We start from the raw sequence: 25,250 nt of genomic DNA, 5'->3' as shown, positions 1-25,250 counted from the left end.
AGATCTGGCAGACACTGGAGTTGTGGTACACTATTTCACTATAAAGAGATACTTGTACAAATATGGTCTTCATGGAAGAGTCATCAGAAGAAAACCTCTTCTACGTCCTCACCACAAAAATCATCGTTTGAACTTTGCAAATGAACATATAGACAAGCCTGATGCATTTTGGAAACAAGTTCTGTGGACCGATGAGGTTAAAATTGAACTTTTTTGGTCGGAATGAGCAAAGGTACGTTTGGAGAAGAAGGGGCACAGAATTTAATGAAAAGAACCTCTGTCCAACTATTAAGCATGGGGTTGGATCAATCATGCTTTGGGGTTGTGTTGCAGCCAGTGGCACAGGGAACATCTCACGAGTAGAAGGAAAAATGGATTCAATAAAATTTCAGCAAATTTTGGATGATAACTTGATGCCATCTGTGAAAAAGCTGAAGTTAAAGAGAGGATGGCTTCTACAAATGGATAATGATCCTAAACACACCTCGAAATCCACGGGGGGGATTACATCAAGAGGCGTAAACTGAAGGTTTTGCCATGGCCTTCACAATCTCCTGACCTCAACATAACTGAAAATCTATGGATAGACCTTAAAAGAGCAGTGCGTGACAGACAGCCCAGAAATCTCAAAGAATTGGAAGACTTTTGTAAGGAAGAATGGGCAAAGAAGCCTCAAACAAGAATTGAAAGACTCTTGGCTGGCTACAAAAAGCGTTTACAAGCTGTGATACTTGCCAAAGGGGGCAGTACAAGATATTAACTCTGCAGGGTTCCCAAACTTTTGCAGACGCCATTTTTTTGTTTTCTGTTATTTTGAAAGTGTAAATGATGGAAATAAAATCTAACTTTTGTTGACATATTATAAGAATGTCTAATCTGTAATTTGATGCCTTTTGGAGATTTTTCCATCTTTCCTTGGCTTCTTTATGCACATTAATACAAATTTTTAGCTGGGGTGCCCAAACTTTCGATCCCCACTGTACATCAAGTACAACATGTGTTTCGCCTTCACAGCGCACAGGGTGATACAGAGACAGACATGTCTAGATGTTTAACCTCTTCACGCCGGCCGAACACAAATGTGCGGCCTCCCGGCATTTGGGCCTAGACGCCGAGCGGCCACACATTTGCATTCTATTAAAAAAGAACATATTTGCTGAGAGCGCACGCCCTACACACTCCCAGCACACGTCTGGAACTCACGGAAAGGTCTCCTCTTTCAATCGGGACCTTTCCTGATCATGTGACCGCCGTGATGGCGTGTCATAGCAGTCACATGACCCTAAACCCCGCCCTGCCTTCTGAAACACTTAAAGGGCCGAGAGGCACCGGCACGAAGGGGTTAAGCTTGGTACATGCAGTTAGTTTCTTTTCATTCACCTCAACAGGCTGAACGGAAAAAGAACTGAGAGATTGCCGTGCCAAATGATGTTAGTGCAGCCATCTCCCCCTGTGCCTTTGTGTTCTGACAGGACTGCTCCCACCATAATACACTGATTAGTACTCGCAGCCATGGGCTGCCAGGGCTGATCAGATGCTGTTTTTCCAGCATGTCCCTTCGACAAAAGCTGGTCCTTAGACTGGCTTCTGTCAGAAGGTCAGCTGGACACACGGTCTGAATGTCTACTGGTTCCTGCTGAGCCAGTGGATATTCATATTGTATAAATATAAAGTGCAGCGCTAAAAATGTGACATAAAATTAAAAAGGGGGGAAAAAACAAAATAAATCAAAATAAGTCCCAATGTAAAAAAAGTCCCAATAAAGATGACTTCAGGTGGCCGTGCACACTGGTCAGAGGTGCATGCAATGTGGCAGAGATGGAGTTCAAGATGTAGTCAGGGAACAGAAGTAGATGCAATCCCTGGATCAGTGAAGATCCTCAGACCAAAGCAGCACACGTTCCACTAGACAGCAAGGAAGAAATCACAGCTCCACCGGAGAAAACCACCACTCCTCCACTTCACATCAGCGGTAGCCGGCGGCCACTACATCTGACAGGACGGTTAGTCCTGTTTGCTTTGCTGCTAGCTTTTTGCTTTGCTAGCCGTGTGCTTCTTTACTTGATTGCTACTGGATGCATCCTGTTTTATATTAATTAAACCTATTCGATTATACCTCACCATGGGCATTTTTCTTGATTCCTCTGCGGGGAGTATCTCCTCCTAGATACCGCTGATGTGAAGTGGAGGAGTGGTGGTTTTCTCCGGTGGAGCTGTGATTTCTTCCTTGCTGTCTAGTGGAACGTGTGCTGCTTTGGTCTGAGGATCTTCACTGATCCAGGGATTGCATCTACTTCTGTTCCCTGACTACATCTTGAACTCCATCTCTGCCACATTGCATGCACCTCTGACCAGTGTGCACGGCCACCTGAAGTCATCTTTATTGGGACTTTTTTTACATTGGGACTTATTTTGATTTATTTTGTTTTTTCCCCCCTTTTTAATTTTATGTCACATTTTTAGCGCTGCACTTTATATTTATATGAGGAATTTTTTTTGGTTGTTCCTATGTGTTTCAGCTGCTTGTCCATTTAAAGCGCTCACTTCTTCCCTTGATTGATATTCATATTGTGTATACCCTACTTTAGGTCACTGGATATTCAAACAAGGGAAATATTTACTAAAGCTTGAGTGTGCAAAATCTGGTTCAGCTCTGCATAGAAACCAGTCAGCTTCCAGGGTTTCTTTCCAAAGCTTAGAGTAAACAAGCTGAAGTAAGAAGCATATTGGCTACCATGCACAGCTGCACCAGATTCGGATTGCTCCAGTTTTAGTAAATCTACCCCCATATGTTTTCGCCCTTTATTGTTGCAATTCCGCTCCCACCAACTCTGATTTACTTCCCCCCAACTCTAAAGGGCCATACATATGCTGTTTATATCCAATAAGCATCACAAATGACTAATTTCTAACTTTTTTCTTTTAAGTAGATATTATCCCAATTTGGCTGCAAAAGTGGAAATAAACGTTAAAGAGGTATTAAACTCCAAAGAAAACACTTATTGCAGCTGATCAATTCTTAGATTGGGGTCTGTAAGTGTGTTTGTCAAGAGCTCTCCAGCAGATGTATTAGTTAGATGGTTGAGACAAACCATTTACCACTGACTTGGGTGCTTACAAAGATCAGCTTTTAATTATGTAAAACCTTTATCCCAAAAGAGAAAGAAAAAAATAACTGCCTAGGAAGTATAAGCTAGAAGTTGTGTTCAAATTGTAAGTATCTAAATAGGTTAGTACATCTACCCCCCCCCCCTCATTTTCTGTCCAAAAGGTGCCCCGTTTCATCATCCAGAGCAGGGAGACACAGTAGGAACACATGAGGTGTGTTTACTGGCCAGATCACCAGGTGAAAACGGGAAAGAAGATAAAAAGAGAAAACTAATTCAGACACCACATCCAATAACTGGTAAGCTGCAATACATTACATTTATGGTTCTGGATTTAATACGGCTTTAAAGTAAATTTAAACCTAATGAATTAAATATAAGATTTTACCTTTTAAATGTAAGTTTTAAAAAGTTGGTTTTCAATCTTTTTTAAGCCTGCAGCTTTTATTTAAAAAACCAAAAGCCTGGTGATCTTGCCACCATGTATATTCTTGTTCCAACCATTGCAACCATTTATAATACACAGGGGTTTAATTTACTAAAACTGGAGAGTGCAAAATCTGATGCCGCTCTGCATAGAAATCAGCTTCCAGGTTGTATTGCCAAAGCTTAATTAAACAAGCTGAAGATAGAAGCGGTTGGCTACCATGCACAGCTGCACCATATTCTGAATGGTCCGGTTTTAGTAAATCTACCCCACAGTAAATTAGCAGACTATATGTCATCCATGTAGAGTTTAGATCTATTTTCAGGGCCTGTTCACACTAGCCCACACACTAAACCACAGCGGTTTAGTGTGCAGGCAGCAGCCATTATGGGCTGCAGAGGTGTGCAGCAGGTGACGGTGTGATGTGTGTTTTATTGTATCACACAGCTCCTGTTTATTTCCTGAACTTTATAACAGTGCACAAGGCAACACTTCATTTGTGTCACCACATTTGCTGTGCTTACTGCGTGGTGACACGTACGGCCATCCAGAGAGGCGCAACATGGAAACTCGTTGCATAATATTGCACAGCTCTGTAACACAGTGAAACACTACATTCTGGTGTGAACATGGCACATAGAAAACTATTACTGCACGTAGTGTGAACAGGCCCTTTGTGTTATTTCACCAACTAAAGAATCAATACTTTGTATTTGTAAAATTATTTACACCAAAAACGGCTGATTGTTGTGTGCAGGAACAGGTACACTTTAACAAGAATTCAGTTTGTGTGTGCATGTTCTACTCACCTATAGGCAATCTGTTCTTCCTGCAGGCTGGTGTGGTAGCAGGGGACAGCTGAGGAGTGCTGTAAGGCGTAGTATCATTCTTCCCTGGCTTAGTTTGAGGCACTGTAGCCAAAAGGTTTTCCAAGGCCATTCGGTCCTCTTCACGCAAATGATCGCTAGAGATCACAATGCGCAAGAATCCCAGCTGCAAGAAAAGCAGGATCAGCATTAATTCTATCATCTAAATCTGTGGTCTCCAAACTTTCCAAGCAAAGGGACAGTTTAGGCTTTAGAGGGCCCACACTGGCCTGTGGGAGCAGAAAATGCACCAGCTTTAGTGCCGCATCATTGGCTTTAATGGGAGAAATAGTGCCCCATTATTGATCTCAAAGAGATGAATAATTCCCCATTATTAGTGTCAGTAGGGGAAATGGTGCCCCATCATCGGTGTCAGTTGGTGGAATAGTGCCCCAAGGGCCAGATATAAACAAAGGGCCACATCTGACCTAATCTGACGACTGACCTAAATTATGAAAGTTGCTCAAATTGAGAAATTGCTCTACAAATAGAGGGAAAAAAAAAAAAAAAATCACAATTTGCCTGATTTGCCTAATTCACACCACATGCTAAATGATTCACTCAGCTTACTGAACATTTGCCAGAATACACATGAAATGCCGACTACAAGTCTATATTAGAAAAGTAAACTAGTAGGGACAGATTTCTATTCTAGAACCCTATACACTCAATCATCAAGAACCATTTAGATTTCTGAGCTGGTCTTTTGCAACTACAACATTGTGATTTTGAAGAGTTAAAAAACGGTCATTTAAAAAAATCAGCAAGCTTCCTGGATTAAAATATGTAGGGTATGTGCAACAAAAAATGTTCTAGAAGAATGGATAGCACACAGGGAAAGACTGGACAAAGGCCAGTACCAAGATATGTTGGGATGATGACCCTGCAGTCAGTGACACATGCAGGGGCTATATACAGCTATCCACTCCTCGTTCAGAACTGCCACTACAGTATCTAGCAGAGGGAAGTCTTCCAGCACAGACTTCACAACAATATATTTATTGGTATACAGTTGTACTCAAATGTTTACATACCCTGGCAGAAATTGTGAAATTTTGGCATGGATATTGAAAATATGACTGATCATGCCAAATAATGCTGTTTTATTGAAGGATGATGATCATATGAAGCCATTTATTATCATCAAATAGTTGTTTGGCTCCTTTTTAAATCATAACAACAGAAATCATCCAAATGGCCCAGATCAAAAGTTTACACACCCTGGAATGTTTGGCCCTGGTACAGGCACACAAGGTGGCACACACGGGTTAAAATGCCAATTAGAGGTTAATGTTCCACATCTGTGGCTTTTTAAATTGCAATTAGTGTCAGTGTATAAATAGTCAATGAGTATGTTAGCTCTTAGGTGGAAGCACTGACTAGGCTAGATACTGAGCCATGGGGATCAGAAAAGAACTGTCAAAAGTCCTGCGTAACACGGTAATGGAACTTTATAAAGATGGAAAAGGACATATAAAGATGTCCAAAGCCTTGAATACACCAATCAGTACTGTTAAATCACCTATTAAGAAGTGGAAAGTTCGGGGATCTCTTGATACCAAGCCAAGGTCAGGTAGACCAAGAGATTGCAGCCATAACTGACAGAAGAATTGTCCGGGATTCAAAGAAAAACACAGAGGCAACCTCAAAAGAAATACAGGCTGCTCTGGAAAAAGATGGTGTGGTTGTTTTTGAGTACAATACAGTGATACTTGAACAAAAATGAGCTGTTTGGTCGAGGTGCCAGAAAGAAGCTTTTACTGCACCAATGCCACAAAAAAGCCCGGTTACAATATGCCTGACAACACCTTGACATGCCTAACCAGGCCTTTGTGTCATTGATGCAGTAAAGGCTTTTTTTCTGGCACCTCGACCATGCAGCTCATTTTTGTTCAAGTGTCATCATATTGTGCTCCTTCAAAAACAACCACACCATCTTTTTCCAGAGCAGCCTGTATGTCTTTTGAGGTTGCCCGTGGGTTTTTCTTTGAATCCCGGACAATTCTTCTGTCAGTTATGGCTGTAATCTTTCTTGGTCTACCTGACCTTGGCTTGGTATCAAGAGATCCCTGAACTTTCCACTTCTTAATAGGTGATTTAACAGTACTGATTGGCATATTCAAGGCTTTGGACATCTTTTTATGCCCTTTTCCATCTTTATAAAGTTCCATTACCTTGTTACGCAGGACTTTTGACTGTTCTTTCTGATCCCCATGGCTCAGTTTCTAGCCTAGTCAGTGCTTCCACGTAAGAGCTAACATACTCATTGACTATTTATACACTGACACGAATTGCAATTTAAAAAGCCACAGATGTGGGACGTTAACCTCCAATTGGCATTTTAACCCATGTGTGTCACCTTGTGTGTCTGTACCAAGGCCAAACATTCCAGGATATGTAAACTTTTGATCTGGGCCATTTGGGTGATTTCTGTTATTATGATTTAAAAAAGGAGCCAAACAACTATTTGATAATAAATGGCTTCATATGATCATCATCCTTCAATAAAAGAGCATTTTTTGGCATGATCAGTCATATTTTCAATATCAATGCCAAAATTTCACAATTTCTGACAAGGTATGCAAACTTTTGAACACAACTGTATATCGTTTCAATCACAAGTAGAAAAATATTTGGATACTTACCAGAGTGACCAGTTGGCTGTACGTCATGTAGACAACGGTGCGACTTAGGCCCTCAAGCAGATTCACAGAGGATAATGGTGGGGTTTCTACTGCTCGTCCTCCTATCACAACATCCAGAAATGCAGCAACACAGCTCTACAGAGAAAGGAAAAACAAACATGAAGTATGAACTACATCTGCTTAACATGAATATCTTAAAACCTTTCAGATTACATTTCGAATTACAACATAATGCTCTGTTCTCCATAGGTAAGTGCCAAAGGCCAAATTTCTATGCCCATGGCCAAAAAATGAAATGAGATACAGATTAGGATAGACAGGGTGACAGGTCCCTAGTTAGAAAATAGTCTTTGCTCACTTAACCTCTTGCCCTCCAGAGGATTTACCCCCCTTCCTGAGCTGTGTTACTTTGACAATTGCGAGGTCATGCAACACTGCGCCCAAATGAAAATTTACATCCTTTTTTTTCCAACAAATTGAGCTTCCTTTCTGCAGTATTTGATCCCCTGTGCGGTTTTTATTTTTTGCACTATGAAAAAAAAAAAACAACCAACAATTTTGAGGAAAAAAACTGTACTTTTGACTTTTTTTTTAAAAATTTCAAATTTAGTCATAAATTTAAGCCAGAATTTATTCTGCAACATATCTGTGCCAATAAAAAAAAAAAAAAACCCAATATGTGTAAATTAATTGGTTTATGTGAAAGTTATAGTATTTACAAATGGCGGCATATATACTGGGCTTTTTAAAAAATATATTTTTACTAGTAATGTTGGTGATCAACGACTTATAGCGGGATTGCGGCGTGCATGCTGACACGGGGGGGAACTGACTTGGTGTCACTGACATCCCCAGTGACACCAATACAGTGATCAGTGCTAAAAAAAAAAAAGAAAAAAAGCAAACTGTACTAACGGCACTGGGCAGGAAGGAGTTACCATGTGAGGCGATCAAAGGGTTAGCAGTAAGTTGTTTTATAGGGGGATGTGTATGCGCTTCACTGTAATCACACTGCTTTGCATGGCTGTACTGTGCAATAAAAGCAAAAGGGATTTCTGACTGGAGAGGGTGGAGAGTGTGACATCACCCTGCCTCTTCAACTTCAAACAGAGAATAAGCCAACCCAAAGCACATATTTCAAGGGGATCTATAGGATTTTTTTTTTTTTTTTTTAAATATATGGTACTATGCTGTTAGGCAATTTATAGGAGTCCCAAAAATATTTGTTGTACATGGGTTTTTCGTTTTGTGTTTGCATAGCATCTTCAAGAGATTAAATGGCACTGCAAGATAAGACAATGATCCCTATGGTGTCTGCTTTGGACTTTTCAGATAACTTTTTCCCCCACTAAGTAGGGAAAAGAGAAGTATAGCCACAGTTCTTTTGGATATACATCTCCTATGGATCACAGGAGTGCTGAACGCTCTGCACTGTTGTGATCTGGGCTTTAGCCCGCTATTGGCTAACGTCACAGAGCTAGTCCAGGCTCTGGAAAGATCCCGACCATATGGTCAGGATCCACCCAGTACCCTGGACCAGCACCTGGCTCAGCTTCACAGCGATCCACCAAAAGCCTGAGCAGCTGCTCCCACCTCCTCCACAGCCCAGCGATCCAGTGAGCGCTGGAGGTGCACAGCAGCGAGCCGAGGCAGAGCAGAGAGCCGAAGACAGAAAGTCCCAGCTCTCTGCTAAGAGCGGAGGGGAGAACTGAGCGATCGCTGTTCTTGATCCGATGCTGTATCCACATAGGTGAGTATAAGTTTTTGTTTTGTTTTTTTAAAGTCCATACTTCTCTTTTAAGTAATTGGTATTAGTTTAGTAAAAACAGACTGCACGCATGACACTACATTCATTATTTTAGATTAGGGAGAAGGAAAAAAAAAAAATAAAAAATAAAAAGAAAAGCAGAAACTGTTGGCCTTGAAACACTCAGAATGTTTGATACTGCCCATTCTGAATATAGCAGTATAGCAGGCAGTGAGGGAGAGGATGGGAGGTGAGTTACCCACCTGAATCATTCATTGGGGTGTAAATTTGAGCTATTGAGGTCTGAACAGGCTTTTTATAACAGAGGTGCTAACAAACAGAACAAGGGAAAGGCACTACGACCTCCAACTACTGGCAGCAAAACATAAAATGTTCATGTGCCATATTTCAAAATAAATAACGACAAATTACATTTACAAAACCTTTGTTAAACAGGTACCCAATTCCTGCTAAAACAAATCTGAGGGAACACAGCTCAATCTTCAGGCTTCTTACTCGCTGTCTGCGAAATACTTACTTTATCAAACTTGCTGAGATTGTTCCTGCTGCGTGCATCCACTTCCTCGAATCCGGTCAGTGCCAACTGCTGCAAGAGGCGGCCAACCTAGAGCATAGAAGCGGAAGACGACCTGAATGACTGGCTTGTTACAAGAGATCGAAATTCAAACTAGATGCATTCATTCAAGCCCCTACCTCCTGCCAAAAACACATCAATAACCTTTCTTTTAAATAATCTTCTCTTTGATACTATAGTGAAGACTACAGCCTTTACAGTTAAGCCAGGATGCTAATGTGGTCAGCACAATAAAAGTGGTTTACACTTTCCTCCTTAAAGTGGTAAACCCTTGCATCTTTGATGGTTTTTTTCAATAGGTCCAAAAATATCCAATAACTGTTTAAAATTATTGAAAGTTAAAAGATAAATGTAACACTTCAAGCACGAATAAAAAGGTTTTCACACAACTACCATGGTGTCTTGTTGAATTTGAAGGCTCGTCCACACTAGCTTTGCCCTCTTAGACTGAACCATGTTCAGATCGCTCTTCAGAGAGCATTTGACAGACAGTGAGGAGGCACTGCATCACCTCTTCATCGCCCGCTTTAAACCCCTACTAGCATACTGCAACCACACACATTGCATGCCATTGCAGAGTGGCCCCATTCATTTGAATAGGTCATGTTTGGTGGGTGGTAGCGCTCGCCGAAAGCGACAGGAAGTAGAATTCCTGCAGCAGCCACGAAGCATTGCAGCCGCGGCATGTATACACACCCAGCTGCTGACTCTGAATCTAAAGGGAGTCGCTGTGGGGGAGAGGAGCTGTAAACAGCTAGTGTGAACAAGCCCATAAGCAGAACTATAGCTATATTTGCAAAAACTACTAGCATATAGGGTTCAATGGCAGAAAAGGCTCTTTATGTTTCTTCAGCTTCAGCCATAGAAGAGCTTTCCCTGCCTACTAGGATTTTCTTCTCATTGTATGCCAAATGCTGCTTGGAGTAAACACCAGGTACCTGGAAGATGTCCTATGCACACATGGCAGTGATGTTGACAGAGCAACCAGGGGGAGCATGGACACCACATCACTGGAGCAGGGCACTTTGGTGGGTAAGTGTGCTATAAGATGCAAGTATGCTGTGCACATTATGGCAAAAGCTCTGGGGGCCCAAAAAATGTTAAGTTCCACGCTAAAGTCAAACTCCAGTAAAGTCTTAGGATCTCAAGTTTAGTGTGCTATAATCAAAACATTTTTAACCTTCGTGCATTTTCTGTATTCGGTTTAAAAAAATGTCCCACAACTTTAGGAGGAGCATACCCACAAAGGTGCCCTTGTAGCAAATGGCTTGCTTTGGGGTCACTCGGAAGAAAGAGGACAGCGCCGACGGGGACCACCAAGGGACTGCTTTGTACAATATCATACCACAGAGCAGGCAAGTATAACATCGTTTTAATAAAAAAAGCCTTTAATATTACTTTAACCGCTTCTATACCGGGCACTTTTACCCCTTTCTTCCTAGGCCAGTTTTCAGCTTTCAGCGCTCTCACACTTTGAATGACAGTCATGCAACGTTGTACCCAAACTAAATTTTAGTATTTTGTTCACACAGCTAGAACTTTCTTTTGGTGGTATTTAATCACCGATTTTTTTTTATGTGTTGCTAAATAAGACCAAAAATTTAGAAAAAAAAATGTTTTTCTTTGTTTCGGTTATAAAATTTTGCAAATAGTTTTTCTTTATAAATTTAGGCCAATATGTATACAGCAGAATTTCTTTGGTGAAAATAACCCAAATCAGTGTATATTATTTAGTCTGTAAAAAAGTTATAGTCTACAAACTATGGTATATACAGGTGAAACGTGAAAAATTAGAATATCGTGCAAAAGTTCATTTATTTCAGTAATGCAACTTAAAAGGTGAAACTAATATATGAGATAGACTCATTACATGCAAAGCAAGATAGTTCAAGCCGTGATTTGTCATAATTGTGATGATTATGGCTTACAGCTCATGAAAACCCCAAATCCACAATCTCAGAAAATTAGAATATTACATGCAATCAATAAAACAAGGATTGTACATAGAACAATATCGGACCTCTGAAAAGTATAAGCATGCATATGTACTCAGTACTTGGTTTGGGCCCCTTTTGCAGCAATTACTGCCTCAATGCGGCGTGGCATGGAAGCCATCAGCCTGTGGCACTGCTGAGGTGTTATGGAAGACCAGGATGCTTCAATAGCGGCCTTCAGCTCTTCTGCATTGTTCAGTCTCATGTCTCATCTTTCTCTTGGCAATGCCCCATAGATTCTCAGGTCAGGAGAGTTTGCTGGCCAATCAAGCACAGTAATCCCACGGTCATTGAACCAGGTTTTGGTGCTTTGGTTTTGGTGTGGGCAGGTGCCAAGTCCTGCTGGAAAATGAAGTCAGCATCCCCATAAAGCCCGTCTGCGGAAGGAAGCATGAAGTGCTCCAAAATCTCCTAGTAGAAGGCTGCGTTGACCCTGGACTTAATGAAGCACAGTGGACCAACACTAGCAGATGACATGGCTCCCCAAATCAACACAGACTGTGGAAACTTCACACTGGACTTCAAGCATCTTGCAGTGTGTGCCTCTCTATTCTTCCTCCATACTCTGGGTCCTTGGTTTCCAAATGAGATGCAAAAGTTGCTCTCATCAGAAAAGAGGACTTTGGACCACTGAGCAACAGACCAGGTCTGTTTTTCTTTAGCCCAGGTAAGACGCTTCTGACATTGTTTGTTGTTCAGGAGCGGCTTGACAAGATAAATATGACATTTGAAGCCCATGTCCAGGATCTGTCTGTGTGTGGTGGCTCTTGATGCACTGACTCCAGCCTCAGTCCACTCCTTGTGAAAGTCCCCAACACTTTTGAATGGCCTTTTTCTGACAATACTCTCCAGGCTGCGGTCATCCCTGCTGCTTGTGCACCTTTTTCTTCCACACTTTTCCCTTCCACATAACTTTCTATTAATGTGCTTTGATACAGCACTTTGGGAACATCCAGCTTCTTTTGCAATTACCTTTTGAGGCTTTCCCTCCTTATGGAGGGTGTCAATGATGGTTTTCTGCACAACTGTCAGTCTGGTTCAGTAGGAATCACAATCATGGGAAAGACTGCTGACCTGAGAGACCATTTAAAGGCTCAGGAACCCTTTGCAGGTGTTATGGCTTAAATAGCTGATTAGAGTGGGACACTTTGAGCCTAGAATATTGCACCTTTTCACAATATTCTAATTTTCTGAGATTGTGGATTTGGGGTTTTCATGAGCTGTAAGCCATAATCATCACAATTATGACAAATCATGGCTTGAACTATCTTGCTTTGCATGTAATGAGTCTCATATATTAGTTTCACCTTTTAAGTTGCATTACTGCAATAAATTAACTTGTGAACGATATTCTAATTTTTCAAGTTTCACCTGTATGTGAAAATCAATCAATCCTGCTGTACGGATGGCCAATCTAATTTATTGAGCTCAAAAATGTCAGGAAGGTATAGATATCCCCCAAATGGCCCCTTTTTGGACAGTAGACAGTCCGAGGTATTTAGTAAGAGGCATGGCGAGTTTTTCGAACTTGTAATCTTTTGTCAAATGAAGAAATTTGAAAAAAAAAAAAAAATGCTTTCACAATTTTTTTTTTATACATACTGTCATCAATGCAGTATAGCATCATAACTGGTGTGGTGGTGATCAGGGACACCGACTGGTGACAGTACGGGGAAAAACAAAATAATTTTTAAAACATTACATTTTTTCTTTTTTTTTTTTTTTTTGAAAGACTGACCAGAGTAGTAAAATATTACCATAGTAATATTCTACTACTCTGGGGCATGATCAGTATTTTTTTGTTTACACATAATTGTTTATAGCAGAGAATTTCATTGCTATAAACAAGTATTTATCTGAATGACACGGATTCATTCAAGTTTGTTTGTTATGATTAGCCAGGGCTAATCACATGACACAGATGGGCTGTGATTGGCCCAGTCTGTACCATGTGATCACTGTGACCAATCACAGCTAGCAAACACAATTGTAAACAGTGGATGGCATGAAAGGAAGCCATCCATTGTTAACAAATGTCAAGTGACCTGCTGTGATTGGTCACAGCGGTCACATGGTACTGGCAATGGGCTGTTAGACAGATCTGCCGGTGACACATCTCGCCATACAGCAGCCCTGCACAATACACGATCCGAGAGCATGTTATATGACGCCCACCCAGATTGACAAAAGTCCTGCATGGCTGTCAATTTGCTATTGGCCGGGCAGGAACTGGTTAAAGAGGTAAAATCTAGCCCCTGCCCCCCCCCCAAAAAAAATGAAAAGTCAGCAGCTACAAATACTGTAGCTGCTGACTTTTAATATTAGGGCACTTACCTGTCCAGGGATTGAGCGATGTCCTCACCCCGAGCTAATTCTTTAATCAGCTGTCGGGTGCTGACACTGCCCTCTGGACTAAGGGAAACTGGTAGTGAAGCCTTGCAGCTTCACAGCCAGTTTCCTATCGTGCATGTATGAAGTGAGCTGCCTTTGTGACTGGCCCACAGCTCTCTGAGACCTGTGAAGTGTCCCAGAGGACTGGAGGGGGAGTTGGGCAAACTTCCAGCTCAGTTGGCCAAAACCAAGTACCCCCTCCCCCCCAAAAGGTGACGAATGTGGCACCGGAAGAGGGGAGGAGGCAGAAAAGCGGAGCTTCCACTTTTAAGTGAATTCCACTTTATGTCTCACATGGGTCCTACCTTATTTTTACAGCAGGCATTGTTCCATGTGCTAAAATTTAACCCTACCCCTTCAAATGGTGTACTAATTACTTCATCGGTCAGTTTACAATGCAAACTGGAGGATAGGATTTGTCCAGTACAGGTTTACACCTTTGATTTGTTAAACAATTATAGATTTGTAGCTATTCAAATGTCCCTTACCTGCATTAGGTTGAATCTTGCCACTTCGTTGATAGGTGCATCTGAGATAATCCCATACTGCTCAGGGTTGACGATTGCAGGACAGATGAAACAAGTTAGCAGTAGATCAGTGCACATAGATCTCACTTCACCAACATCCAATCCTTCCACGCAAGAAAGTGTTTTATACATTTGGGAGACAATCCACCTCAAGCTGTGTGGGAAGCAGTAAGTGTTGTGCTTTAAGTAACCAATAAATTTGTTAACTAGTGCAACCAGTTTAGCTTCATTGGATTCAACCATCTCCTGGACCTTCTGCCTAAAACGGTCACTTCCCTTCTCCCCAAACAGCTTCTCTTGCTGGGCTGGAGAGAACCTCTCAATTAGCTTGCTTGGATCAGTCTCCAGGTGATCTTCATCCTCAACTAACAGCTGCATGATAGGTTCATGTAAAGTTGCCGTTAAGAAGAGTTTAGCTGAGAAAAGCCCTTCAGAAAAAAGTTTGAAGATGATGCTGAAGGCACAAGTCCCTTTCCGTAGCAAACGACGAGGGTTATCGCTTTCCTTCAGTTCAAACTCTATTAAATACCGTAAAACCTGTAACAGATAGCTCTCATCCTCTTGCATAATGCAGTTGCCATAAAGAGAGGTGAACACGGTGTGTATAACACTCTGAGCATTTTCTTGGCTGAGTTTCTCTCCAGCCACGAGACAGGATGCAATGAGCCGTGGATTTTCTCGCAGTCGATTGAGAAATTCACCATATGCAGTCTCCTGAAATCCTAAATGTTTGTAACCATCCACAAACTGGGTGTCCTCTAGGAGCTTTGCATGTTGACAACACTCAGCTGGAGAGGCTTCAGCACTAGGAGAAAAAAAAAAATAGCATGAAATGTAACCCATGACATTGTAGGTTCTTACATTTGTGGGAGAAGTGTTAGAAAAAACAACTACAAGCAAAATATGGGCTTACGCGGAATCAAAATTGTACAAGTCAGACCAGATTAAGATATAAAATCTATTTTTGCATTTTTACTTTGAGCTTTACATTTTTGCAGTGTTTCCCTAAAGGGGGTATTGAATTAAAATTCACAGGAGGTCAAGTCAGTAAAATTTTCTTCCAGCAGAAGTCCAAATTGCATGTTTGATTCTTAATGGCACCTCTGCGCACTGGCAAATGCGGTGCATTTTTGCGAGTGCCAAACTGCACGATGCTGCAGCACCATGTGACGCATTACAGCACAATTTAAAATAAGGGTCAGGGACTTCTGTTTCTGCATGTAAGGCAGCCCACTGAAATGAATGGGCTGCCTACACGTAGACTGCAGGACACAACAATGTGAACCTAGTCTTAGCTCCTTCACATCACATCTCCCCTCCTTTATATCACAGCGCCCTTCACATCGAGAATACATCACAGTCCACCACTTCACATAGGTGTCCGTTGCCCTTCACATCACCCCCCTCACATTCCTGTCCTCACCCCCTTTATAGCATCCCCCTTCACATTGCAGTCAGCAGTCCCCCTTCATATCACCCCCACGTCACATTCCTGTCCTTACCCCCTCTACAGCACACCCCGCCCCCTTTCATCCTGAAGGGGGGGGGGGGGGAATGCACAGCCCTCTTCCCTTTCCCATCTTACACAGGGTGGAGGGCAGGAGGCACGGCAGGTCTATAGTGGACAATGGGAGGCAGGACAGTTCAGGATGGAGGGGTGGAGTTGCACAACTTTTTCTGTTAACTAGCTTGTAACTGGTTGCTAGAACTGCCCTGAATCCTAGCAGCCAATCAGTTATTGGGGCAGCTCCCGCCCTCCTGTTCAGTGCTGTGCTGCCACCCAATGTCACCTCTGCAAAGATGACAGCTCTAGCAGCAGCTGAGAGGAAGAACCAGCAGCTCCTAAATGGCGTGACCGCGGCAGGTCCAGATGGGACAGTGACTCCGCCCGGATTCAGATCACAGTCCGTCATTTTGTGATGCCTGCCCTAAAGGGTGAGGCATGTACCATTAGCTTAGTACACAGTCACAGAAGAAATCTTCCAAAACAGGAAATGTACTCCCTATGGGGCAAAAGCTCTACTGATGGTAACCAGGTACCAGAGTTAAACTATGGATCCGTTTGTTCTGTGGCTCCCATGATAGTTTTAAGACTGCCATACATGGTTCAAAATTTTGCCAGTTCAGCACGGACTGGCCACATTTCAATCCATGTATGAACACTGACGTTTTACAGAAGTCGTTCTACTGATGGATTTCTGTAAAACTGCCCTGATGGATTTCCCCTGCCCGATCAGTGCGACAGGTCAGCAATACTGATGGCGAAGGAAGTCTCCCCACTATCAGAACTCAAAAGCTCAGCATTGAGGATTTCCCCACATGCACATCCAGTGTGTGGATGGGGGAATGGAGGTTTTTTTTTTTATCATTCTACTGACTGGCTCATCTGTGGGCTACCTTATTAACATACTGTCAGAGCTAGCTGTGTATGGACAGAAGACAAGAAGAGGCAAGATCCATAACAGTGAAAACATTAAGACAAAACTGAGCTGAGTGTGAATGGATTTCATCAGCATTTACAAGCGAGAGATTAAGCTGTCACAACACAGGTGATAAAATATAACCTACAGTAAAAAAACCTTCCCCTCAAAATTGTAGTTACTATTAGATCCCAGTTAGGATGGTGGTAATTGAGCCCAATAACATCTTTCTACCAGTCTGTTTACCGTATCTTGGTTTAGGGGTTTTGTGTTTTTTTTTAAAAAAAGCCTTGTTCACACAAACTATGTCTGAATACCGTGAAAAGGCCGTTTTTTGTTTTTTTTTGCAGCGAGGTGTCTAGAATCCAGAGGCCACGTGCAGGCATTGCCCAATGGAGTCTATTAAAATGCAGGAGCTGTATGGATACAAACGTTCATCCTTACACAACAGGTGTGGGCAAACAGCTTTGAACGCACACTTTCTACACTCGGGACTGCTCACTTGCATTAGGATGAGCAGTTGTGTCTGTGCAGCTACTCTGCCTTTATAAGCTTCAATGGGCTGCCAGAAAAGCAGCAACTGGAGTCTAGACACGATATATGGGCCTCAGTACTTGTGTCAACGAGCCCTAATGAGTTTCTCCCTCATCGTTTAAACAACAACCCTGATAACAGGAAGCTCATCCTCCCTTTCAATTCCTTAATAAGTGGCAGGATGAAAAATGCTTCTTACGAGATCTTAATTTCTAATTAGATATTATAATATTGATAACTGGGTAGCACAGTGGCTAAATGGTTAGCACTTCCACCTGGCAGTACTAGGGTCGTTGGTTCAAATTCCAATCACGACACCTCCTGCCTGGAGTTTGCATGTTCTCCCTGTGCCTGCGTGGGTTTCCTCCGGGTACTCCAGTTTCCTCCCACACTCCAAAGACATGCTGGTAGGTTAACTGGCTCCTGTCTAAATTGGCCCTAGTATATGTATGTATGAATGTAAGTTAGGGACCTTAGATTGTACACCCCTTGAGGGTTAGGGACTGATGTGAATGTACAATATATATGTAAAGCGCTGCGTAAATTGACGGCACTATACAAGTACCTGAAATAAAATAAATAACTGCTGTCTATTGGATGGTATACTTGTGTACTCTGCTATGCTGTGCCTTACAGTATATGTAATAGAGTATTGTATTTGTATTGATCCACCTATAATTATATCAACACTCACCAGCCCATATTTGTACCCAACAGCTGGTTCACAACATAGTGTACATTTTTGATGAGTCCTGGTTCTTTTTTTTCCCCTCTCAACTTCAACTTAAATAAGGATATGTGCATTCCAATGCGTTTTACTGTGTTCCAGTACAGTTCAGTGCAGAAAAAATGCAGCAGGTTTTACTTTTTTTCTGTAGCTGGAATGCACTGGAACTGACTGCACTGGTGTGAGATATGCCATTGGAAACCATGTAACCCATCAATGGGTTTTTGATGCAGAAGAAAAAAAAAAAAAAAAAAAAAAAATCACTGAACTGCCTGTGGTGTAAACTGGCCCTAAATGTATACAAGCATCGTTCTGTGAGCGTTTCCCGTACTGCGTTCAAAACACACTGTTCTTGCGATCTGCAGCAGGTGTCAGTGCACTGCTAACGACACCCCAAACACAGGTCACAAATGCAGGGTATTTGTCTGCAGCATATCACATGGTACAGAAGTATTGATCACTACAGTAGGACGAGTGTCTCAATTGTACTTTTCAGGGACATGCCAATACAAATAAATTATCATTGAGCTGGACGATGGAGCTTATTTACCAAAACTGGAGAGTGCAAAACTTGGTGCATGTCTGCATAGAAACCAATCAGCTTCCAGGTTTTACTGCCAAAGTCTAATTGAACAAGTTGAAATTAGAAGCGGATTGGCTGCCATCTACAGCTGCACCAGATTCCGAGTTCACCAGTTTTAGTAAATTTCCCCCAACGTTATCACGCGAAGTCCCTGTTTTTTTTTTTTTTGTTTTGTTTTTAGTGCAATGGCTACCAATAACCTTGAATTTGTTTTCCATAATTGCATAAAAAAGTGGGCATAGCATCAGATATATTATTTAGGCCTCATGCACCCTACTGCTCTCAAAACACGTTATTCGGGCTTTTGGCATTTTTTTTTCCTAAGCCCCTGAACGCATCTCAATAAAAGCCTGTGTCTCCATGCACACTTTTAGAAGAGTTTAGAGGCAGTCAAAGCTCCTTCTCCTGAATGTATAAGAATCGTGTTCGAGAGAGGAGATTTTGGGCATAAAAACCGCCAAACACAGCTAAACACGCTTAAGCGCATTTGGCACTTCAGAGTTTATTAATTTCAATGGCCAGAATAAATAAAAAATTCTGGCCAACGAAAAACAAATGTTCAAACTCCAAAAGCTGCTAAACGCTGCAAAACTGGTGTGAAAAAACTCTGCTTAGGTGAGTTTTAAAATACAGATCTTCTCTTATCAGGAAAAGCAGTGTTTACAATAAACCAGTGTACATGAGGCAATGTTAATTGCATGCATGCCGAGTTACATCTAAGTTAATACTGACAAGTACTTATTACAATCCACAGAGATCTATTGCTTCCCCTACTGATGCCTTCATCTTACACATCAAGATCGACTTTTTTTTGCTGGAAGGATGGCAACAATACAATGGGTATACCCAATCATCCTCCCTCTATATAAATAGATGCATGAACTGAACTGATGTACTCCTTTAGAAATGCATACCTTTTCAGTTCATTATACAATGTGCAAATTCCACCTGATCGAATGGTATGAGTAACAATACTGTGTAATGTGCCACATCTCGATCCATACGAACGTAATTCACTTGAAAACAAGTGTTTTGTACCTGTTACTAATGTATGTTCACTTATTAAGTATAACAGCACTTGCTATTTTTTTAACTTCTTTGGAGTGTTGTTTCTATGTACTCTATATAAAAACCTCTTCAAAAAAAAAAAAAAAAAAACAATTATTTTGTCTGCTTTTTTCTGTAGAAGGACAAAGCCATCCTCTGGGCTACGATGCTAGCTCAGAGATGAACCAATCATGTAAACCCCGATGTCTGTAGTTCATGGCTGTGTTCACGAATGTTTGGCACAGATAAGCCCCTGCTGCCTCCCCTCACCTTACAACTTGCTGCACGCAATGCTGTCCTATAATCACTGGGGAGAGGAAACAGGAAAAATGCTTCCTACTGCCTGCAGCAGAATGACATCATGTAAAAGCTAAGAAATGTGACCTGACCACAACTCAATGACAGCTTTTTAACCACTTGAGCTCCTGAGGATTTACCCCCCTTAATGACCAGGCCTCATTTTGCTACTCGGCGCTGCACTAATTCAACTGATAATTGCGCGGTCATGCAATGCTGCACCTAAACGAAATTTACGTCCTTTTTTTCACACAAATAGAGCTTTCTTTTGGTGGTATTTCATCACCTGTGCGCTTTTTATTTTTCACGCTATAAACAAAAAAAGACCAAATATTTTGCAGAAAAACGATATTTTTTACTTTCAGCTATAAAAAAAATATATAGTAAACTCAAAGTTAGTTATAAATTTAGGCCAAAATGTATTCTGCTCCATGTTTTTGGTAAAAAAAATCCCAATAAGTGTACATTGATTGCTTTGTGTGAAAGTTATAGCGTCTACAAACTATGGTATAGATACTGCAATTTACGACATTTTTTTGCTATACAGCGCTGCGCTAGTTTAACGGACAATTGCGCGGTCATGCAATACGGTACATAAATAAAATTTATGTCCTATTTTTAACACAAATAGAGCTTTCTTTTGGTGGTATTTGGTCACCTGAGCACTTTTTATTTTTGGCGCTATAACCAGAAAAATTAAGAAAAATTTTTTTTTTGAAAAAAACAATATTTTCTCATTTTGGTCATAAAAAATATCTAAAAAAACTAAAATTTCGTCATAAATTTAGGCCAAAATGTATTCTGCTACATGTTTTTGGTTAAAAAAATCCCAATAAGTGTATATTGATTGCTTTTTGTGAAAGTTACAGCGTCTACAAACTATGGTATAGATAATGGAATTTACACAGCTTTTACTTTCTGACTGCTTATCACATTTCTTGAGGTGCTAAAATACCAGAATAGTACAAACACCCTCAAATGACCCTTTTCGGATATTAGACACCCTAAGCTATCTGCTGAGAGGCATATTGAGTCCATGGAAGATTTATTTTTTTTTCCACAAGTTTCTGGAAAATGACAAAAACTTTTTTTTTTTTTTTTTTTTTACACAAAGTTGTCATTTAAATGATATATTTCTCGTACAAGCCATGGGTATATGTGGAATTACACCCCAAAATACTTTCTGCTACTTCTACTGAGTATGGGGATACCACATGTGTGAAACTTTTTGGGAGCCTAGCCACATACAGGAGCCTGAAATCCAATGACCACTTTGAAAGCCTGAAGGTGCGTAACTTCCTCATTACACTTCCTCACTACCTATCACAGTTTCGAAGGCCCTGACATGCCAGGATAGCCCCAAACCCACCCAAATGACTCCTTTCTGGAAAGTAGACACCCCAAGGAATTTAAAAAGAGGCATGGTGAGTGTTTTGCAGATCTCATTTTTTTCTCACAAGGTTTTGAATTATAAAAAATATAGAAAAAATATGTTTTTGTTTTTTTTCTTCATTTTCCAAAAACTTGTGGCAACAAATGAGATCTGCAAAATACTTACCATGCTTTTTATCAAATTCCTTGGGGCGACTACTTTCCAAAAAGGGGTAATTTGGGGGGGTTAGGTGCTATCCTGGCATTTCATGGCCTCCGAAACTGTGATAGGTAGTCTGGAAGTGTAATGAGGAAATAAAGCCCTTTAAAAGCCTGAAGGTGCTTATTGGATTTTGGGGTCCTGTACTTGGCTAGACTGACAAAGTCTCTCACATGTGGTACCCCCATACTCGGGAGAAGTAGCAGAATGTATTTTGGGGAGTAATTCCACATATAACCATGGCATGTGTGAGCAGTAAATCATTTAAGTGACAATTTTGTGTAAAAAAAAAAAATTATTTATTTTTGTCATTTTCCAAAAACTTGTGGTAAAAAAATAAATTCTTTTATTGATTCAACATTCCTCTCAGCAAATAGTTTGGGGTGATTACTTTCCAAAAGGGGGTCATTTTGGGGGATGGGGGAGTTTTATGCTCAGCATTAGAAGTTTATGACACACATCACTCACTCTAACCACCTGAAGACCAAGCCTTTTTGTTCACATGAAAAAAAAATCAGTATTTTTTGCTAGGAAATTAATTTAAACCCCCAAACATTATATATTTTTTAAAGCAGACACCCTAGTGAATAAAATGGTGGGTACTACAATTTTTTAATGGCACATAGTACTCGCGCAGCGATTTTTCAAAAGCAATTTAAAAAAAAAAAAAAAACTACTTTTTTTTACTTTTAATGCACAAAAACACAATATATTGGCCAATTGTTTGGTAAAATATAAAAGATAATGGTATGCCGAGTAAATAGATACCAAACATGACATGCTTTAAAACTGTGCATGCCCTGTTCAATGGCGACAAACTGCAAACATTTTTAACACCCATAGGCAGCGCTTTAAAAGCCACCATTTTAGATTTACAGAGGAGGTCTAGTGTTAGAATTACTGCCCTTGATCTGACGTTCACAGCAATACCTCACATGCATGGTGCAACCGCTGTTTACATAACGGCACAGGGTCAAGGCTTGTGCACACAGGTGTGCGCGCATGGGAGGGGCAATTTTTTTTTTTTAGTTATTTAAATTTTTTTTTTATTATTTTTACATTGTACCTTTCATTTTTTTTTTTATTTTTTTTTTTTTATCACGTTTAATGCTATAACAGGGAATGCAAATAACCCCTATAACTTCAATGGGCATTGTCATATATTCTTTTTTGAGAAATCTGGGGTCTATCAGACTCTGGATATCTCCTCTGCCCTTACATTATCTAATCAAACCAAAATCGGTGTGATCAGATGCTTTCCCAATTTACAAATGGCGCTGTTTAAATCCTGCGAAACTGAAGTGATGAAATGCTTGTAGCTTCCGAATTCTTAGACTATAGAGATGATTGGCACCATTCTGGTGTCCAATCAGCTCTATGGTCAGCTGGCAGAAACACCGGCTGCATTCTCAGGTTCTCCTGATGGCACAGGACTGCCCGAGAAGGCCGTGGAAGGCAGCGGGGGAGGGGGGACATCATCTCCCACTGCTTGTAAAAGCAATCTTGCAGCTAATTAGCCACTAGGATTGCTTTTACATGAAAGCCGATCACCGGCTGAAAAAAATGACACCAGGATGATGCCTGCAGCTGTAGGCATCATCCTGGTATAACCATTCAAATCCAGTGATGTACCAGTACATCGCTGGTCCTGGTTGGTTATATATGCTATGTTCTTTTTTTTTTTTTTTTTGTATGCAGCCCATGGACTGAATGAAAAAATGAGAATAAATCTCTGCCAGAAAAAGTGTGTGGTATGCCCACCATTAGAATATACCGCCCTGCATCCACCCCCTTCTAATGGTGGGCACACATTAGGTCACACTTTGCCACAAGTGCAAGTTCCAAGATTGTACAAATGTCTAAATAGTGGCACGCTTGAATAAAAATTGTCCAATTATAAGTGGTACCCCATATGGAGAAATGATGACACCAAGTCCCAAACTATCATGCCACTGCTCCCCATGTAGTCTGGGCATACGGGGGGCTCCACGTGACTATCTTTTCCCTCGTAAATCCGAAACTTATAAGTATAGCCTGTTGCCCTCTCACAGGTCTTCTACATCTTGACCCCATATCTGGCACGCTTGCTGGGGAGAAATTGACTGCAAGGCGGCCAGAAAAATTAATAAGGGACTCCTCAATGCAGATGTTTTGCTGGGGAGTATAGACATCTGCAAATTTTAGGTTAAGGTGATTTGCGAGGGGCTGAATTTTGTGGAGCCGGTCAAATTCAGGGTTAACCCCGAGGATGACAGAGTGTATTGTCGCTGAAATGCATAAAACACATTATACTGTCATATCTATGCCTGGCCATGGCAGCCGAGAACACGGCATATGATGAATCGGGTCTGCGGACCAATACAACCGCAATTCATTTCTTTTAGTAATGCCCATGTCGAGGGTTAGGCCCAAAAAAAAATGTAAATTTGAAAACCGTAATGAGTTTCCATGCGAATGGTCTGGCAAGGTTTGAATTTGGGTTGGCGGCAATAAATTGTTTAGCATATAAACTGCTTTGATCCACAATCAACGCATACAGATATTCCGTGAAAAACAGCTCCAAAAATCAAGGAGGTATGTGAAAGACCAGGATGTACTAGACCGCTGGTACTTGCCAGTTCACCAAAAGGTAGAGGGGCACTAGTACTGGCACTCTGCTGCATATGAGAGTCATCAAAATTTTCCGGCAAGTGCTAACAGAGATCAGGCCTGATACTGCGAACACTGCGGTTTTGTGTGCAATGTATCAAGTGACAGTGACCTACTGACACTGCACTTGCTGGGGGAGAAGGGGGGGTGAGCGTAGGGGCTAAACGCAGGTGTTGGCAGGTGCAGGGGCTGATCCCGCTAACGCTGCGTTTTTGGGGACGCTATATTAATGTGAACGCTGGTATAGTGCTGACCTGATCAAAGATATTGACCCGTTCAGACACTATACTAGCAATGGAGGTTTATTGTACATGAGCGTGCTCCTGGCAATCAAGGGGTTAAATGTGATGACTGGTGTACTGACGGGCAATCTGACGCTATCTGGGAGGGGCATGAAAACCACAGGAGCGCGAATCACGTATATATATATGTGTAATTTTTGCGTACCCATGCCGCCCTGTAGCAGTTTTTCTGCTGTAGGGTGGTCAGGAAGCGGTTACAGAAGAGCTTTGTGTTACGGCGCTGCGTTACTTTAACTGACAATTGCACGGTCATGCAACACTGAACCCAAATGAAATTTACATCCTTTTTTTCCCAACAAATTGAGCATTCTTTCGGTGGTATTTGATCGCCTGTGCGGTTTTAATTTTTTGCGTTATAAAAAAAAAAAAAAGGCTGACAATTTTGAGAAAAAAAAAATAAATATTTTGGACTTTTTGCTATAAAATTGTCACAAATTTCATCCAAAATGTATTCTGCGACATGTCTTTGCTAAAAAAAAATCCCAATACGTGTAAATTAATTGGTTTACATGAAAGTTATAGCGTTTCCAAATTGCGGGAAAGATACTGGGATTTTTAATTTTTATTTATACTAATAATGGTGGCGATCAGCGACTTATGGCAGGACTGCGGCGTACATTTTGACACTGGGGGAGAACTGACTTGGTGTCACTGACATCCCCAGTGACACTAATACAGTGATCAGTGAAAAAAAAACCCACTGACACTGTACTGACACTGGGGAGGAAGGGGTTAACATTTTATTTCACTGAAAGGGTTAGGGGAGTGTTTTACTAGGGGGCGGGGGTGTGTGCTGGACGG

The 25,250-nt window shown here is 41.2% G+C and overlaps 1 protein-coding gene across 1 annotated transcript in view; it reads right to left on the bottom strand.

The window, feature by feature from the left end:
- The window catches only part of LOC149439386 (GTPase-activating protein and VPS9 domain-containing protein 1-like), a gene marked incomplete at its 3' end in the record, with an annotated part of 92,300 nt that overhangs the window by 21,433 nt on the left and 45,617 nt on the right, over positions 1-25,250 (bottom strand). Inside the window, exons 3-6 of the mRNA XM_089659093.1 lie at positions 14,261-15,104; positions 9,331-9,417; positions 7,046-7,180; positions 4,344-4,527 (exon numbers count right to left, since the gene is read on the bottom strand). Coding sequence (XP_089515219.1) covers positions 4,344-4,527; positions 7,046-7,180; positions 9,331-9,417; positions 14,261-15,104 — 1,250 coding nt within the window. The remainder of the gene's footprint in view (positions 1-4,343; positions 4,528-7,045; positions 7,181-9,330; positions 9,418-14,260; positions 15,105-25,250) is intronic.

Source organism: Staurois parvus, unplaced genomic scaffold, assembly GCF_062004578.1.
Source record: "Staurois parvus isolate SC_StPar_1 unplaced genomic scaffold, SC_StPar_1.0 ptg001132l, whole genome shotgun sequence".
NCBI classification, from domain to species: domain Eukaryota; kingdom Metazoa; phylum Chordata; class Amphibia; order Anura; family Ranidae; genus Staurois; species Staurois parvus.
Note: the sequence above shows the minus strand (reverse complement) of the source record. Positions and strands in the feature narration are given on the sequence as shown.